Source organism: Colletotrichum jinshuiense, chromosome 1 (genome assembly GCF_051148585.1).
Source record: "Colletotrichum jinshuiense chromosome 1, complete sequence".
In the NCBI taxonomy this organism is placed as follows: domain Eukaryota; kingdom Fungi; phylum Ascomycota; class Sordariomycetes; order Glomerellales; family Glomerellaceae; genus Colletotrichum; species Colletotrichum jinshuiense.
In genome coordinates, this window is record NC_139302.1 from 38,682 (window position 1) to 56,757 (window position 18,076).

The window sequence follows — 18,076 nt, forward strand, 5'->3', positions numbered from 1 at the left end:
GCTCAGGTCACTTTCTTTGAACTTGTCCGAGTCAACAAACGATCCTCGACCGGAACCACCGATCTTGGCCATTTTGACGGACAGTGCACCTGAGATGCACATGTCTTCCGTGATATCGCTGAGCTTGTCAATGAACTTGCTGGAATAGGTCACGGTCTGGCTTGTGCCACGGCCTGTGGAGGGGTCAAAGTAGAACTTCTTGTCCTCTTTCATCACGCCTTCAAAGCGGTCCGCAAATTGGTTTTGGGCCTTGATCTTGTTTAACTCTTCAAGTGTCAAGGGCTCCTTGTTTTTAGCCACAGCTTCATCGATGGCTTGCTGCGCTGCATCACGGCGAGCCTTCTCGAAAGCTCGCTTCTCTGCGCGTAACTCCTGCTGCTCCTTTGCTTCTTCCTGTCGAATGAGCGTCTGCTCTTTGCGTCTCTCCAGTTCAATCTCGCGTTGGTATGCACGCTGCTCAGCCATACGCTTCTTCTCTTCTTGCAATAGTTCGAGTCTCTCTGCCTTCTCTAGATTGGCCCTTTCCATAGCCAGTTCATCCATCTGTTGAGAGGCAGCGAGAGTTCCCTTGTAAGCTTGTCGAGATGGAATTCCCTTGACTTGGAATCTGCCCGATTTTTGAAAAGCTAGTACTGACGTCGAAGCTGATTTCTCTTTGCCAACAGAGGACAATCGGTTGCGAGATAGACGGCCGGTAGATGTGCCTGTTTTCGCGACTTTTCCTTCTGCTCGTTTGCCTTCTTCAGTAGAGGTCGATGAGGTAGAGGAAGTATCCACTGTGCTTGACGCAGCCTGGCCTTCATTTTGATCTGCTGCGGCGGCTGCAGCGTCTTCGTGATTAACCTCAATCACGGAGCCATTCTCACTTGCTGGCACTTTTACTGTCTCCTCTGACTCTTTCACAGACGCATCATTGCTTGCAGGAGCTACATCTTTGCCAGCTTCAGACTCCAGAACGGCCACAGCAACCTCTTCCGAGGCTGTTGCCTTTTCCTCTAGAGGAGCTTCACTAGACTGTGCTGAATTGGCGGTATCGATCACCAAAGGTTCTGTATCCGCAAGCTCGATTGTTTCTTCGGGCGCCGAGTCTTTGGAGACGTTCTCGTTGCTTTCGGCGAACTCAGGCTCGACGAGAGGCCCTTCCTTGATCACCTCTTTAATTCGGTTCCAGGCGCTTGGTTTGCCCGTGAGTTCTGCCACGATCCGCATAGTGGTACCATCATTGGTGACAATGTTCTCGGCTCTATTGGGGTCTATAGCAACGGCATCGTCAACGCAGATTTGTTGGGTATAAGAGTTGAAGCTGTCACGGTGTTAGTGAGGGTACTCTCGGGAGTGAAATATCCGTGGACATTACCCTTGTCCAATCCTCATGGCATTGGTATAAGGCGCAAGAAGCAGAGCCATCTTCGATGTATGAAGCCTCTCTTAGTATTGTTCAGGGTTATGGGGAAGATATCCTTAAGGCTAAATGACAGCAGGAAAAATCATTGAAGGGAAAAGGAAATGACCTTATATGAATAGAGGAGGAGAAGTTTTCTGCCATCTTTATATAGTACCGAACGACAAGCAATTTGAGATAAGAGCATCACGCCCTCAAGAGTGGACAAAGGCACCTACGGACGTAGCACTATCAGGATGCATTCGCGGGAGCGCGCCGACGGCACAAGCCGACCGAGTCGAGAAAAGCATCTTAGTGGTGAAAGTCGCCTGAACCTGTTTAGACATATTCATGTTGTTTCTGAAACTAGTGTCTGCTACATTTCATTTTTTTATTAGACAAGTTCAGCTCAGAGGAGTAATGAATTGGTTCCTAGAGTCATAGGACAAGCGAGGGTGGCGTCTTACCATTCCTGGAACGGCCCAGGTCGTGCAAACCCGCAAGCGGTACATGCTTTCATTAATTCTACAAAATTTTGCGTAGTTGCATAACACGAATGACCTGTTAACGCGACATTTATCTGGGATAAACATGTTCGACGAGGAGCTGAGAATGCATCACCTATAGCACCTCTACACTCTCTCCAGACCATGTGAAAACAACCGCGGACATGTCTCTACAGAAGATACAGGACACTGAGTTTGACGACTGGCTCCAATTCGACGAAGCAGACACGAATTGGGTGGCTCAACAAACTGCCCAAGGAGTGCCCTTGGTTCTTCCATGGAAAAAACAAGGAGTTGGCCTCGGAACCTGTTTCCGATCGCAGCGTCTTGACGACCCCTGGCTCAAACACAACCCATTCATTCTCTCGGACTTTTACATGATCCCAAAAGTCCTTTATAGAGAAATCGGGAGCACTTCCTCTTTTCACTCCGTTAGCACATCTAGGAAGACCGAAACATTCAAGCACCTTGCTCTTGGCTTCGGTGTGGGAGTAGGCCTTCCGTTTCTTTGTTCGGCTTCAGTCAAAGGCACATACGATGAAGAACTGAAAGAAAACAACGATGTAAGCGACTCTCTCTGTACCTATCCTCCCCTCGACTGACAAGAATCGTGAAGTCAGATAAGAGCTCTATCCGGGCGAGCCTACGATGCGGCGTGGTCGAGCTCGAACGCAACCCTCGATTGTGTCACGAAGCTTTGGCCATGTTAAAGTATGGAGGAGGTTACAAAGCCTTTCAAGAACAGTACGGCGATTATTTTGTCTGGGGCTACCGATTGGGTGGAGACACAGGTCTTATGATCAGCAGCTCGGCCTTCGAGTCGAAGAAGGTAGAGCAATATGGCATCGAATTAACCGTTGAAGTCCTGCTCATTGAAACGAGTCATAAGTGGACAAAGGACTTCCACACATTTTCAGCTGGCAAGAAGATGCGGCTGCTGGGCTACGACACTCTCAGTGACACGAATTGGAACGTCACGATGGAGGCTTCGGGGGACATCGAGAAGCTCTCCAAGCAGGCTGAGGACGTTATTCTACGATCGCAGAACTTGCTCGAGAGGAGCATAGAAGTCTTGGAGAACCAGGGCATGTTCCATGGTGACCATCTCACAAATGCGCAGTGCGAATTTTTGACAAGTAGCGGCATTGCAGTTGAGTTGGTATTATTGCCCATGAGTGCCATTCGAGACGTCGCTCGTTGGACCACTGAACGGAATGTAATCTAGACATTTAGGGTTATTAGAATACTTGATATCTCAATAACCCACTTCAGCGCGGTCGTATCATTTTCTTCGATGGCGCTATTGGAGCTGGTTGCAAATCCATGCCAAGCAAGTTGAGCAGGCGAGAGCACTATGCACCAGAGTAATAACGGTAACAAGCAGCGTTGTGGCGTCCGGCTCATGCCCTCGTTCCCGTGTTCGACGGCAGGCCCCACTCTTCGATTCAAGAAAATCACACCAGCAATAGATCATAGCGGACGAGTTCACAGATCCAGATGAGCGCGTACGTTGCAGGCCACATTTTTAACCGGCCCTAACATAGTATCCAGGCTCGCTTAATAGGGTCGACAGGGCTTTATTGAGATTCTAGATACACAACTAGTGAATGCAAGGTTGGCTACAACCTATCGGAAGGCGCAGCTACGCGCAATTTGTTACCAGCTGAATAACTAGAATAGATGAGCTTAGAATTGAGTTGGGAACCCTTTCTCAGCCAGCCACAAACTGTGAATAGAATTCATGGATTGAGAATCGTTTTAGGAACCCTTTCTCAGCTAGCCACAATCTGTAATTAAAATTGATGGATTTAAAATTGAATCGGGAAATCTTCCTCAGCCAGCCACAAGCTGTGAAGAGAATTCATGGATGCAGAATCGCTTTGGGAACAATTTCTCAGCCAGCCACAAGCTGTGAGTAGAATTCATGGATTCAGAATCGCTTTGGGGCCAATTTCTCAGCCAGCCACAAGATGTGAATATGATTGATGGATTTAAAATCGCATTAGGAACCCTTTCTCAGCTAGACAATTCATAGGGCACCGGCTCCTTGTATGTCTCAGTCACATGCTGAAGACATTTAGTGGGGCTAACTAGTAAAAGGCGCAATGCCACGTTCTCAAGCCACTAGCACTCAGCTCATGAGGAATGGGTAAATGGGCCTTCGATCGTCAAATGGAAGCGCTGTTTAGTATTCTTTCCATGCTAGAGTTGAAGGATAGATAATGAGCTATAGACTTTCATGTATAAATGTTAACAAGTCTACTCAAGTAAAAGCATCTTCATCTTTACAATACCAGGCAATTTGCTTTTAGAAGCTGCACCATCTCAACATATTCAGCAACGAAGAACGACATCTGCTTCTCCAAGCTCGTCCTTTGATCACAAATCTTTAAAACAAGAACATCTCCCAAGTTGAAAAACAAGGTCCATCTCTGTGCCTTATCCCAGCAACCAGCAAGATGACTACTTATGCCAATAATATCTTCCCAATGTGTCAGGGAGTCGCCACATGCGCCCAGCAGCAGAAATCAGCATTCGACACCTACTACCTAAAGACCGGGCAGGTCAATTATTTCGACAAGGCGAAGGAACCTCCCAACGCATTGCGCCTTGATGATCTCTACGGTGCTTTGACCAGCATGTCCCAGCAGCTGCCTACGTCCATAAATGACAAGATCAAAAAGGCTACCATTCAAAAGGGTCTGAACGAATACTACCATAAGAAGGATCCAGCAGCAGCATATCTTCTTCTTGGTATGAGCCGATCGGCGAAGCCAAAGTCACCTAAGAACGCTGTCGATTGGTTTGACGAGACCCAAAAAACACTCAATGACCGGGTCAACGTTCTTCAGCAAGCGCTTAATGGTTGGAACCCATAAGACTTTAACATTGGGAGAGTCGCAGCCTCTTTCAGTCTCATCAGTGGATCGCATTCTTTTCTCGGCTGATCCAGCGGCATAGCTAGACATGATGAGTTGCCATCAACATCGAGCACTCTCCTACCTACATATAGGCTCTATAAATGCGTGTCAGGCACACTTCCGTATGAAATAAAAATCACTTGCTCATTCAGTTGTAAACCTTTCTTCTTGGTCCCATGCCTCTAAGGTGTCTGCCACGCCTGGGCCTATGGCCTAGCATCTAACTGCCCAACGGGTTAAAATCACGTCTCTTTCCTGGTGAGGACTTTTTGCATTCATCTACTTTCTACGCAGTAATCTTACATAGAAAAGCAGTGTTCGGTGCGCTTTCTCGGCCCTGCAATGAATTCAGGAATCTTTCGGTCATGTCGTAAATGTGTTTCCCCTAGATGATCAATCTACCAGACAATTTATATCTCACCAAAACCCAAACCTGTCATTTTATGCTCTCGCTTTTGCAAGTTCGGGGTTTTGGGAATGATGAGTGATGAGTGGGAGTCTCTTCCAATAGCTCTAGAATTTGCCGAACTCAATCGGTGGGTCATCAGCCTACAAACCCTTTTTCTCAATGGCCGTGCTCAGTAACATGTCGCTTTGCGCTAGTTGTTTAGGGCACATGTTGTGTAGCTAGATGGGATCGGATTTTCGGATTTAATTCAAATGCCGCTATTTAGCCGAGCCTTAACCTTCAAGGGCTGGGCTGAGCTGAGTTGGCGTCAGGATGGCTGATGGCTTGTTAACCGCTTTGTAACGGCAATGTGTAACGAGATGGGACCGGATTTTCGGCCTACTTATAAATACCGCTATTCAGCCGAACACCTGACTCTTAGAAGCTGGGCTGAGCTGGGACGGCGCAGAGGCCATTTTCTTGGGAAATATTAGGTTTTACTTACGCAGCTCTAAAGGCCCGTTCAAGTATCTCTATGGTCCAAACCACCTTAAATTGATTGCATTCTTGGCGGTTGAGACATCCGTCAGTGCACCCTAGATAGATTGGACCATATGTCAAATAGATCGTCATTACGTTAGGGTAAAGCTAATTACTACGGACCCTACGGATGTATTAGTGTGATAAATTGAGTCAAAACACAGTAATGAAGTCCTCACTACGTGCCACTTAGTGGACAACAGTATATAGCATGCCATTTTATAGTGGGTAGGTGTGGCTCATATGCTTCATTGCCTGACAACAAGTAATCTCTATTCACCATTTAGGTAAGACTGAGAACTACCAGTGCCCAAGTTGCAGTGTTTACATAACGTCAATATCAATTATATGTGCATAGCCCTTTTCTGTGGAGAAAGATATTGCAGAGTTATCTGCAACGACTCGTGCGGCTTGGTCCACATTGAATAATAGAAGCGGTGTATTTGAGTGAATCTGTCTCAATCTGACTTGTAACATCTATGCTAGAAGTAGGGTTACCTTGACTTCATGGAAGACTGCGCGGGTGGTAATTAACATGCTCATACGATAGGTTCGAGTCAGATGCTGTACCTCCTAGGGCTCTAGGTGGCATCTAACACTAAGCTACCAGAGAACGAAGTACTCTTGTAATACCAAGACTCAATAAACGCATTGTCATTTTGGAGACTATAAAGACTGGTCATAACCTCGCTCTCTTCGTCCCCCATCCCTCACTCATTTGTCTCGCCTCCAATTTCACTACTATCCTTACAGTCCATTCGGCAACAATAACAACAGCATTAGCTTCATCACAATCATTCAACACAGGCCATCAACTCAACGCCACAATGCAATTTTTCACCGCTATCACCCTCACCCTTAGCGCTATGGCTTCTCTTGCCGCAGCCGTTAACATACCCCTACTCACCCATAGGGAGGCGCAAGAGGGAGCTGGCGGTCCAACTACCATTTTCAAGGATAGATTCTGCGCCTCGGGCTTTGCCTCGTGCGGCAGGGCTGGCACCAACGGCGACGCTGGAAACCGCTGCGCGATGTCGTGCCAGAATTTTATGGGCGGCGTCGCCTTGGGCTTTTGCAAGTGCCACACAGGATGGTATCCTGATGAGTGCATCACCCTGGGCAAGTGGTCTGGCCGCACCAAGTGCTAAGCGCTTCCACCAATCGGGTAGGTTTCCATATTCAAACAGAATACCTTATAAATTGCTTTCCAATAAAATACAAGACTGATTTTTGTGTGCTAGGATCTATTTGCGCAATTTAATTGTGCAGGGTGATGCTTTTGTAGGCTGGGTCAAGACTTTTGGGTGACACCGGAGACCTGTAGTTTCATAATATCAAATGTTCGTTCCTACCACAGATGAAACTGACACTTTTGTCTTCTTTTGTGTAGAGTAGGACAAAGATAGGAAATTCAAAAAGCTTTACATATTTCAGAGTGATTTCAGAGATAAAGATTTCAGAATATGTATTGCAATAATGATATTATCGATATCACAGGATCCCCGTACGGGTGGTAATTCAAGCGTAAGCAACGAAAGGTCAAAACTGGTACTGTATCCTGGTGTGGTATGTGTGAAAAGTAGGTAGGTTGGCAGCAGCAGCAGTAGTGAAGATATCACTGTTGGCAGCCTGGAGGTTGGATCTCCGGGTTCCGCTGCCGCGGCCGTTGCCGCAGCCGGCTGCTGCTGCTGGCTGGCTCCCTGTATTCTGGCTGAGTACTCCACCAGATATCCCATTTCGACTTGAATTGAGCTTTAGCATGTATGATATACTGGCTTAGGAATCTGGATTAAGTATGAAATATTCATTCATCAAGGCACAGCCCTTATTCAACTCTCACATGAAGTCATTTATAATTACTTATACAACTCTTTTAGATATATATAGTTGCCATAGGTCCGAGTTTAAAACGGAGGGCCGGGAGGCTTAAACCTTTTATAAATATATAGGGATTGTGGATTGAAGTCGCGTCATTATTGTCAAATTTACATTTCATTATTGCCGAAATGCTGCAGACAAATAATTAATTCTATCGGCGTTCCCGGAAAAGTTTAGAAGCTCTTGCTATTACATGCAGATCAAGGCAATAAGCTATAGCACAAAGCAAAAGCATTATTGTGACAAGAGAGCTCACAGCGGGTATAAGAGATTGTAGGAAAAGCGTCTTGTATTCTCTATAAGTGAAAGAATGACAAAGAGCATGTATAAGTAGGAATCCAGTGAGCTAGTCACATGTAGGCGTACGGGACATGTGCGCCGCCAAGTGCTGTAGCCAAAGAAAAGGCTTGGCAGAATAAAGCTACCGTGACAATTACTAACAAGAAATCGGTTCTTCTTATCCTCTCTTCTGCAAAACATAACCATGTTTTACAGGAATAAAATGTACCGATAGTGCCAATGTTATAGAAGTATCCATAATCAGATATCTGGCTTTGCTAGAAGCGCAGGATACTTAAGTTAACGCAGTGAAGTGGCTCCGCCTAGCGGCAAGACCTGATAGAGTTAAAGAGAAAAGAGAAAAGGTCCAGGCAAAGTTGAGCGAGGACTCTAAGTCCCATAAGAGGAAGCTTATGGAAAGTCGGCCTTTCGAAGTGTCGACGTCTGATTGTCCGTATTTAATGTCTTCAAGAAAACCGGCTATCCGAATGCTTCTTATTTGCCCGAGACGGTGTACTTAGACGAACCGCCGGCGTTGCCCCAGCCCTCAGTGGAGATGGTCTGGTACTTCATGTCTCCGAGGTTCATGCCGAGCTTCTGCCAGGCAGCGACATGATTGGCAAAGGTGATGGTGCCGCCGTTCGGGCGACCGTTCTTGCGTACGGAAATGTACTGCGTGAAGGTTGTAGTACTCACAATTGAGGGCTGGTTGACCTGCGTGTGCTTCCAAATATCGTATTCGGACCCGTCGCTCGTGAGCGATCCCACCTTCTGACCCTGTGCGGCGCCCTGTCCATTGCTGTACTCCTGTACGTAGTACTCCACGAGCGGGTTGGTGCACCACCCGTAAAGGGAGACCAGAACAGTGCCAGACGAGGCCGAAGTCGAACCAGAGAAGGTGATGGATCTGTGCAGAATCAATTAGTCAACATGAAACGTGGAGAATTGCGTGGCAAAGTCTTACCTGGTCTTGGAACCCGTGTTCCAGCCTTTGCCGACCACGAAGTCCTGAGCACTCGAGAACGAAACGGAGTATCCGTTTCCGCTCGGGCTGAAGTTTACGTTGCCGCTTGTCTTGTAGTTCTGGGTGTAGTCCTGGCGACGGGCAAGGTTGGAGGGGCCTAACTCGAAGTCGGGAGCGTCGGGACTGGTAACAGGTGATGCAAAGACGCTGGCGATGATCGAGGCGGCAAATGCCAAGTGAGTGAAAGTGAATGCAACCATGGTGTCGGTTTGAACTGGGAAGAGCTCGCACGAAGAAGGTATATAGTTTGATGAAACGACTGACTGGTGACAGAGATAGCGACTAAGTGAATGAATCTGGAAGAGAAACTTTTTGTTTTATAACTGTTATACAGCCGCCCACATGTCCTTACCTTGACATCGCCCACAATGCTTTTTATTGAATTTAGCCGGGTAGTTCCCCTGATTTTCACTGCAATCTATCGAAGATCGCGGTGAAACAGTACTCCACAAACGACTAGTTCATCAAAAGAAGCTTTTGCCGAGCTTGGGCATAAGTCACTACCGGTCCCTGCACTCGGCTAAATGTGTTTGGACATGCGATGAACACTAGAGCTATCCAAATGAACTGGGATGCTGTCAATCTGCCGCCATCGAATCTTGGGAGCATATAATACATGAACCTCAACTTGATTACCACTAGTGTAAGCTTAGCTTGGTGGGTCATAGTGTGGGTATGCGGTAAGCGTCACTGGCCTCGTCATGGTTGCCGCAAAGATGTCCAGCTCAGGTACAAACAAGCCGAACCAAGTATGATACAACAAGGTTGCCGACAAAATAATCCGCCTGGAAGGTAAGCAAGCTACTATTCACGACCAGAGGTACAGATGTATTATCTAGGTCGGGCCCATTAACCACGCCTATTAATCATACCATCCGCTCTTCAAGTTTTAGATATGCACCCAGGCCCACTGCACATAAATTATTCCGAGTACGCTAAAAAGATGTCGTCAACATATAGGTCGATCTTGAAGGGAAACGGCCCACGATTCAGGTATATAAAGAACCGCTCAAATAGTTTATCGACTAGGACCCCTGATCGGGCCATCAACGCTTGGAGTTTCGTGTCTCTGTCCAGCCCCGCTTAAATCATCATAGTAGATTTTGCTGACGTTGTTAATATGACACCCGAGCGCCTCGGGTGCAAGGGTAGAGATGTTAACCTCGGGAGAGAATTTAGCCATCGGATGAGACGGCAGAAAAATCAAACAAGGGGTACAATTCTAGACGCTCCAGGTGGCGGATTTGGACGTGTATATTTCTTCCATTTGGCTAGTAAAAACCCCTCCATCATCTCCCTTGAAGTGAATTTGTTACAGATTACTTAGCGTTACTGAAATTTACATCCTAGGCATGTTGGATTGAATATAGCACAGCTTGCATATTGCATCGCGCGCAAGTTGCTCTCTTTCTTGTTGGGAGTTCCTATTTGCCTGGCTGCGACACTTGGGGAGAGGCAATCTCAACCGGGCCGGGCTGACAGGCTGGGTCAAAGGGAGGTCCGGTGCGACATACACAAAGATGCTTGCATCTCATGCACGTTCCACAGCCGTGACACCGCAATCAAAGCTCTTGGGCTGAGGTTTCATCTGCCATCTGCCATGCCAGACGACATTCTTCGTTGTCCTATCTATTCTCAACAAGTCGAACAAGGGGCTCCAGTCGCAGGCTACCCTAATGCATTTGACCAGAAGCAATGCCGGCTAATTAAGAGGGAAAGAAAAAGATGATTTCACGATTAGTTCATCATACCCAACGAACTAGGGCATATGCCTTTTCGATACTTTTGAGAGCGGGTGACTATGACCACAACAACAATTTGGCACGAGAACAAACCCGTGCAGCGCCCTGCAAGGATTAGGCTCAGCACCGCTTCACATATTAGGCTTAGCCTCATCCAGTTCAGTCATTCGGTTTTAGCAAGATGCAAATAGTCTTGGGTTCTCTGGTCACATTTGGCAAAGAGACCCGGTTACAGACGTAGTAGAAGTGTTGGATTACGTGATCAGAATACGGGCGGGCGGTCAGCAGCTGCTGCCGACCGCCGGCCGCGGCAGCGGCCGCAGCAGCGGAACCCGGAGATTACGTCTCCGGGCTGCCAACAGCTATTTTACACTTCCGCTGCTGCCGCTGCCAACCTCCTACTTTCTCTTCTACATACCGATTTACAGCTTCTGAATATACCATATTGATATTCAGCGAGCTCCAGCCCATACGGGCAGTCCTGTTGTATACAACAGATACTGTTGGAATCACAGGTTACCCGTACAGGAGTAATCGAACGTAATCAAAGGATCAAAACTGGTACTGTATTCTTCTGTTGTCTTGTGTGTAGAAGAGTAGGTAGGTTGGCAGCAGCAGCAGTAGTGAAGATATCACTATTGCCAGCCCGGAGGTTGGATCTCCGGGTTCCGCTGCCGCGGCCGTTGCCGCGGCCGGCTGCTGCTGCTGGCCAGCTCCCTGTATTCTGGCTGAGTAATCCAACAGATACCCTGTGATTCCAACAAGAAGATTAATCATCGGCGGAGACAGCCTCGCCTATTCACGGCCGGGTCCGAAGTCCCTCCCCCCCCCATTCCCCACTACCAGATAATGGAGAGTTCCGAGGTACCTTAGTTGTTGTAGATCCCTACACGCATTGGTCGCCCTTCATCTGAAAGACCAGAACTCTAGGTATATACTAAACAAAGATCGCTAAGAAACCAGTTGCCTCTGCTCTGACAGTCAACATGGCGCAGTGCAAAGTGAACATGCCGCCAATGCGTTGGATCCGATCCTTCATCAAGCTATGAAGCTCCGTAGCATGTCAGCTGAATGCTCCATCACCAGGTGAACCAATGGTCGTAGTAGTTAGTAGCTAGCCTGGTTCCATCCGCTGGCTCTTTGGCACTGGTAACATCGTACATAAAAGCGCAAGTTCTACTATGCAACTATAATTTCATTTTTTCAACAGTTAAACAATTGGCAAAGGTGATTTGCAGCAGAGGGTCTGCCTGCCAGGGCAGTTAGAGTTGATGTCTCTTTAGAGTTCCGTCTTGATAGAGTTACTTGTGATCTGGTCACTAATATGGACGGATATGTTACAGAGTGCTCTCAGTTGAGCTCATGGGTCTCAGGCTAGGTCTGTGAGCTTCAAAAACACATACGAATGCTCTTAGCACAATCACAATCGCTGTCCTTTCCAGCGAATCAACGGCCACCACTAGGGATTTCATATATGTTTTCTATATGGGCAAGCCAAGTTTACATCGATAAACGAATAGTAGTAAGAGAAATAGTACCGCGGCCGACTTCACCAGGGCCGGCTTCACGCGGGACGGCTTCGCGACATCCATTAATCTTCAGCCGTAATCGCGACAAATAGTGATATCTTGTCTGTCATACTTGAGAGATATCTCGCTGGCCTTGGACATGTCACCGAGAAACTCTATCTGGACAGTATGAATCTCAGCATATATCGCTACTAAAGGACAATATATATATATCTCTCAACAACCACATAAAAGACTCTTAGATTAGGGCAGAAACCATGAAGACCTAGAAGGCTTTTGTGCACTTGCATCTCTGAGTATAGATTCTGGCAAGGGTGTGCCCCAAGATTTCACTGACTAATATAGAACATCATTTGTAACAGATTTCAAATTTAAAACGGCTGTTTAAGTCTAAAATGCAATAGTCTAATTGTGCCAATTCTCTTGATTCCGTATCAGGCAGTAGAATTAAAGCCTTCAAATTTTCATACGCTAACTAATGATAACGAAATTTTAATCAAGCATAAGATTTGATTTTGTTGAATCCTTCTGACGCCCTTGAGGATTCTGCTTTAAGATACTTACCTCTTATATCGCCCCAAACCAATTAGAACCTAAAGTCAGCTTAGTAGGGTGCTCTCTATGATGAATAATTCACTAAGGGAAAATACGAGACGGTATGAAAATGACAAAATGTAGAAGGGGGTTTTAATTGAACTTGGCTAGAGCTGATTTGCCTGTTCGCCTTCACTAGCTTAAATCTCATAACATCACGTGACAGTGTCCCTTACCTCAATTAGCACCGATGGTGTAGGTATAGTAGTGCCGATTGAGGCAGGTTATCTTTTAGGGGGCCTTTCCAAATTCGCTTGTAGTATGTAGATATTACAAACTGTCAGAAGAATGAGTGGCGGTGAAGCGCTGGTCAATTGACTATCAACTACTGTGGTGAAACTGTAAGAAATGATGGCTGCAGTTGAGATGGCGAGTGTTTCCCAGCTACTGCCGGGCGCCTAAGTATAGGGTGATCCAAGGGTTGGGCTAGACGTCAAATCTTTCATGTTTCGGGCTCTATTAAAATGGTGGAGGCAATGACGGAGACATCTGGACACAGGCGCAATAAATATTTGGTCAGGAAGTGAAGAACCAATGGCTCTTTACCCTGGCACAGGATGTAAGCCGTCAAGGAGGCCACCGGTCTACCCTTGAGGAGATATCCTCTGTAAAGCAGATAAAGAAGATAAGGCAAGGTTAAATTGCCATCATAACACTTTTTGCAAGAGATTGGTGGGACACTTTATCCATCTTCCACCATCAAGCTCGAGTGAGGCCAGCCGCTATTACCCGACTATACCCTCTAAATGATGGTATTTTATTAATAGGGCTATCCTCAGTCTCTCTATCCTTATAAAGTATCTATATTCTATACTGGGAAATCTTTGCCGGGCCTAAAAGCCTAGTCTTTAGATTGTCTTGCTAATATGCTTTTGCCGGTCAGGAATGTTTACAAGAACTTCTGATACGCTCACACTAGTTCATCTACATTGCCGCAGAAATCATCTAATTTGTCTTCATTATATGTGGGCGATATGGTATTGTCGCATGCCCGAGTTTACTTATATACGCGGACGAATAATGTGAAATAGACGGCTTGTCTTATTAACTATAGATCGGGGGCGAAGGTCGATTTGTACCTTCACCTGGGACCATCGTTGTGGGGCAAATTGGACGGCCCGAATAAGTGGGTCTATACGGCAGGCTGCGCGAGGCTGGCCGGACGGGTCACGGCATCACGACAGGTTCCTTAAAAGTTGAACCCCTCTAAGAGGTTCTGCAGTCTATCTGTCTGTATAAGAATGGGCCACGTGTTACCTTACGTCCTGAGTGCCTGAGGGAAGCTGCTGCCTTGCATGTAGCTTTTAACAGCCCTACTAGAAAGGGCGTCAGGTCTGCGTCGTTCCGTTCTGTCAGCCTTGACGGCATTATGTCTGATTCTCGCAATGTGAATCAGCGACGATTAACCCTGCTATAATTTCCAATCGTCAGCAGGTCACAGGAAAGATTTAATCAAAAAGTACAGTTTAAAAAGTACCATTTGGTTACAGGGATGTAACCCGTTACAGGCCCCACACGTCAGCAGGTTGCAGATGAAGATTTGGTGACAGTTTAGCTAGTGTCTGTCAAAAGCCCCGCATGTCAGCAAGTCGCATACGTGGGTAGTGATTACAGTTCAGTAAGAGACTTTCTGGCACAGAGCCGTAGCGGGCAAGTGACGCAATGATGCCGCGTTGTCAATTGACAATCCCGAAAGGAGGAAATATATATTTATAGAGATTCCGGGCTTGAATGATCAGTGACCTACAAATTTCAAACGAAGTCTTCACATTACTTTTGGTTAAGCAAAACCGTCAATTTGAGCACCCCCGGGGTTTCACAAGTCATCCTTAGCATTTCCTTTGACCAGTCAATTCAATCACTTTCATCCACTACTTTATTGCTGTATTCATCCCAATACCAGCAGACATGACGCCTCAGCTTCACCCTGCCCCGGATTCGCTCTTGGCTCGCCATCGCCAACTTGCTCCAACGGCAGCTATTCGCGTCTCCCCGCTTGTTCTCGGAGCCATGAACTTTGGCGACAGACAGAAAGAAGGACTGGGCGAATGCACCAAAGAGACAGCCTTTGCCATCATGGACCACTACTACTCCCAAGGTGGTAATTTTATCGACACTGCCAACAACTATCACTTCGGCCAGTCTGAGGAGTGGGTTGGCGAGTGGTTAGCTTCACGGGGTAACCGGGATGATATCGTGTTGGCGACCAAGTATACCAGTGCTTACAAGACCCATGATAAGCAACGAATCCAATCCAACTACGGTGGCAACAGCATCAAATCGATGAAGCATTCTGTTGGAGAATCATTGAAGAAGCTCCAGACCACCTACATCGACATTTTTTACCTTCACTGGTGGGACTACTCTACGTCCATTCCTGAGGTGATGCATTCCCTCAACGATCTGGTTGTCTCCGGTAAAGTTCACTACCTCGGTGTTTCCGACACGCCAGCCTGGGTGGTGTCTAAAGCAAATCAGTACGCTCGCTCGACGGGTTTGCGCCAATTTGTCGTTTACCAGGGCAACTGGAACGCTTCGATGCGCGACTTTGAACGGGACATCATTCCAATGTGCATGGATGAGGGCATGGGCCTCTGTCCCTGGGGTGTCCTTAACGCCGGCCGATTTCGGACGGAAGAAGGATTCGAACAACGAGAGAAATACAACCCGGGGAGACAAAACTCCGTCTCAGAACAAGACAAGAAAGTTTCCAAAGTCTTGGAGCGCGTGGCCAACGCAAAAGGTGTTTCACTCCTCGATGTTGCGTTGGCTTACGTGAGGCACAAAGCTCCATATGTGTTTCCCATCGTCGGCGGCAGGAAGTTGGAGCACATCAAAGCTAATATTGATGGACTAGGCACTACCTTGACGGAGGGGGACATTTGTGAAATCGAGTCATCTCACGATTTCGACCCTGGGTTTCCCCATACCTTTTTGAGTGGCACTTCACTCAGTGGAGAGCCTCCCTGCGGCGCGTACAAGCCTGGTGATGTTTGGTTGACTAAATTAATGGGCAACTTTGATTGGGTTGAAAGTCCCAAAAGCATCTCATCCAAACATGTGTGATCGTTTCACAGACTTCAAAGCAGCAGGAAATATCATTGTGTGCCATACTTATGTTCCTATATTCACTTATTGGGAAGTGCTTGTTGCTAGCTGATGGTTTTGTTTATTTATTTCGTTCCTCATTAACATGGTCAACTCAGTAATCGAAATCTAAACTTGTGCAACACAAATCTATAATGCCCGTCGTGGAGTCATCCACGTAATGATTGTCGCATATCCGCGTGTTGGCGACAAGTTGGCCTCATATGTGTAGCATATTGTAATCATGAGCGCAAATTCTACGAGGAACACTTAGAGGCTTCTGATATACTGTGGCTTTGGATAAACTTCTTTTGCGACTGCCTACCTAGTAATGTACGGCAGCTACGGGCTCATGTTTGGGCAGCGGTGAGGCCGTCTCTTGCGTCACTCTGCTACCTCCCTTAATTACAGCCAACTTGGAAACGACTCGAGCCTGATTCATTCTGGCGATGCGAGCCCTGGAAAAGCTTTAATGAGACGTCATCACCTGACCCCGTTCTTCGGACTGATAGGATGGCCTTGGTGTTGTGGGACCAGCCTAAGATGAGTATGCTGCCGGGAAAGGAAACTCAACAATGGCAGGCTTCACCGACGATAACGACAACCCGTCCTATCGACGGAAGTACCTGTTACCCCTGAACGTTGACTAGCGTTTTAGTTGAAGTCCGCGAGAAGATTACCTGGCCGGAGTTAAGACAATGGAGGGGGCTGACAGAGGCTGATGCGGCGGTGTGGATAAGCTCCTCCCCCCTGAATTGCGGGCTGGGAGTAGCAATGGATAGTATAGCAACCTTCGACCAAGGCTGTGCAGTGAGTGACGCCACGTGGTATGCCAAGTGGTTCCTAATTTCGACAGCCATGATCGAAACGTCATGCGTATATATCTTGGACAGCAATTAACGGATATATAAACACAGCACCCCAAAAGGGAGTAATAGCCCATCTTGTTAGCATCTACTCATCAACATCTCCGCCATGGCTCTCAACGACACATTCGGGGGCGCTTTCATGCGAGGCGTCATGTATAGAGGCGTGCCTGGAGAGATGTCTGTAGAGAATATTTCTGTGCCTATCATCCTTAACCAAACGGATGCCATCGTCCGCATCACCACTTCCGCTCTGTGCGGTTCCGACCTACACGTTTATCGCGGCTACCAAGGAGGCGTTCCTCCATGGAACATGGGGCACGAAGCTATCGGCTACATTTCAGAGCTTGGTAGTGCCGTTTCCGGGTTATCGGTTGGCGAATATGTCATCATTCCTGATACTGTGAACCATGGTCGGCTGGAGATGGAACCCGCCTCTCTTGATTTCTACGGTAATGGAGCTGTCGTCACTGATGGTCTTCAGTGTAAGTTCCCAGTATCCTTTCCAGCATTTCGAGAGTTGGTCTCTTATTTGTGGCTGCCCTTTAAGTCAATGATGAAGCTGACTGTTAGAAAGCCGAATACGCTAGAGTCCGTTTTGCGGACTCGAACTTGATCCCCATCCCACTTACACACGAGACCACCAACACTACCATCGAGCAAGACTACCTCACCATTTCTGATATCTTCGCCACCGGTTGGGCTAGCCTCGACTTCTCTGGTTTTGAGACGGGAGATACGGTTACCGTTTTTGGTGCCGGGCCAGTCGGGCTCATGGCTGCCTACTCGGCTACTCTTCGTGGCGCTTCTGCTGTCTATGTGGTCGATCACATACAAGCCCGACTGGAGCTTGCCGCCTCAATCGGAGCTATCCCCATCAACTTTGCTGTCAGCGATCCCGTCGCTCAAATCATGAACCATGAGCCTAATGGAGTCATGCGCTCCATAGACTGCGTCGGTATAGAAGCCTTGAATTCAACTTTGGGGCATGAGCCCAATATCATCCTAAATCAGATGGTCAATCTCACTCACGTCGGCGGCGGAATCGGACAGGTCGGCGTATATATGGCGCAGCCGGACTCTCCCGGTTCCCCTCTCGGATCCACGTTCTCGCCAACTGCTGCGTTCCCACTTTCCGATTTCTTCGGCAAGCGTTTGAGGTTTCAAGCGGGTCCTGTCGATCCAAAGGTGTATGCGCCGATGCTTGTTGAGCTTATCAGCAGCGGTAAGGCGAGCCCTCACTTCATCGCATCGGCCAGTATCTCAATCGAGGATGTCCCTGAGTACTACGCTCGTTTCAACGTTCAAGATGAGATCAAGGTTTTTATTCATTTCCCCTGA

At 47.4% G+C, this 18,076-nt stretch overlaps 6 protein-coding genes across 6 annotated transcripts; 5 read left to right on the forward strand and 1 right to left on the reverse strand.

Moving 5' to 3' along the window:
- Positions 1-2,051: 2,051 nt before the first annotated feature.
- Positions 2,052-3,112, forward strand: EsH8_I_000007 (uncharacterized protein; the record flags this gene model as incomplete). The annotated part of the gene is made up of 2 exons (XM_083267420.1): positions 2,052-2,123; positions 2,504-3,112. 2 exons carry the CDS (start codon positions 2,052-2,054, stop codon positions 3,110-3,112), a joined length of 681 nt encoding a protein of 226 aa, XP_083117858.1.
- A 1,234-nt stretch (positions 3,113-4,346) lies between these two features.
- EsH8_I_000008 (uncharacterized protein) lies at positions 4,347-4,766 on the forward strand (the record flags this gene model as incomplete). The annotated part of the gene is made up of 1 exon (XM_083267421.1): positions 4,347-4,766. The coding sequence occupies one exon, from the start codon at positions 4,347-4,349 to the stop codon at positions 4,764-4,766; it is 420 nt and encodes a 139-aa protein (XP_083117859.1).
- A 1,797-nt stretch (positions 4,767-6,563) lies between these two features.
- Positions 6,564-6,884, forward strand: EsH8_I_000009 (uncharacterized protein; the record flags this gene model as incomplete). The annotated part of the gene is made up of 1 exon (XM_083267422.1): positions 6,564-6,884. The coding sequence occupies one exon, from the start codon at positions 6,564-6,566 to the stop codon at positions 6,882-6,884; it is 321 nt and encodes a 106-aa protein (XP_083117860.1).
- A 1,504-nt stretch (positions 6,885-8,388) lies between these two features.
- EsH8_I_000010 (glycoside hydrolase family 11 protein) lies at positions 8,389-9,117 on the reverse strand (the record flags this gene model as incomplete). Its single annotated transcript, XM_083267423.1, has 2 exons — positions 8,389-8,800; positions 8,858-9,117. The coding sequence occupies 2 exons, from the start codon at positions 9,115-9,117 to the stop codon at positions 8,389-8,391; spliced, it is 672 nt and encodes a 223-aa protein (XP_083117861.1).
- A 5,573-nt stretch (positions 9,118-14,690) lies between these two features.
- EsH8_I_000011 (sterigmatocystin biosynthesis dehydrogenase stcV) lies at positions 14,691-15,848 on the forward strand (the record flags this gene model as incomplete). The annotated part of the gene is made up of 1 exon (XM_083267424.1): positions 14,691-15,848. One exon carries the CDS (start codon positions 14,691-14,693, stop codon positions 15,846-15,848), a length of 1,158 nt encoding a protein of 385 aa, XP_083117862.1.
- Positions 15,849-16,844: 996 nt separating this feature from the next.
- On the forward strand, positions 16,845-18,076 carry EsH8_I_000012 (uncharacterized protein; the record flags this gene model as incomplete). Its single annotated transcript, XM_083267425.1, has 2 exons — positions 16,845-17,201; positions 17,309-18,076. 2 exons carry the CDS (start codon positions 16,845-16,847, stop codon positions 18,074-18,076), a joined length of 1,125 nt encoding a protein of 374 aa, XP_083117863.1.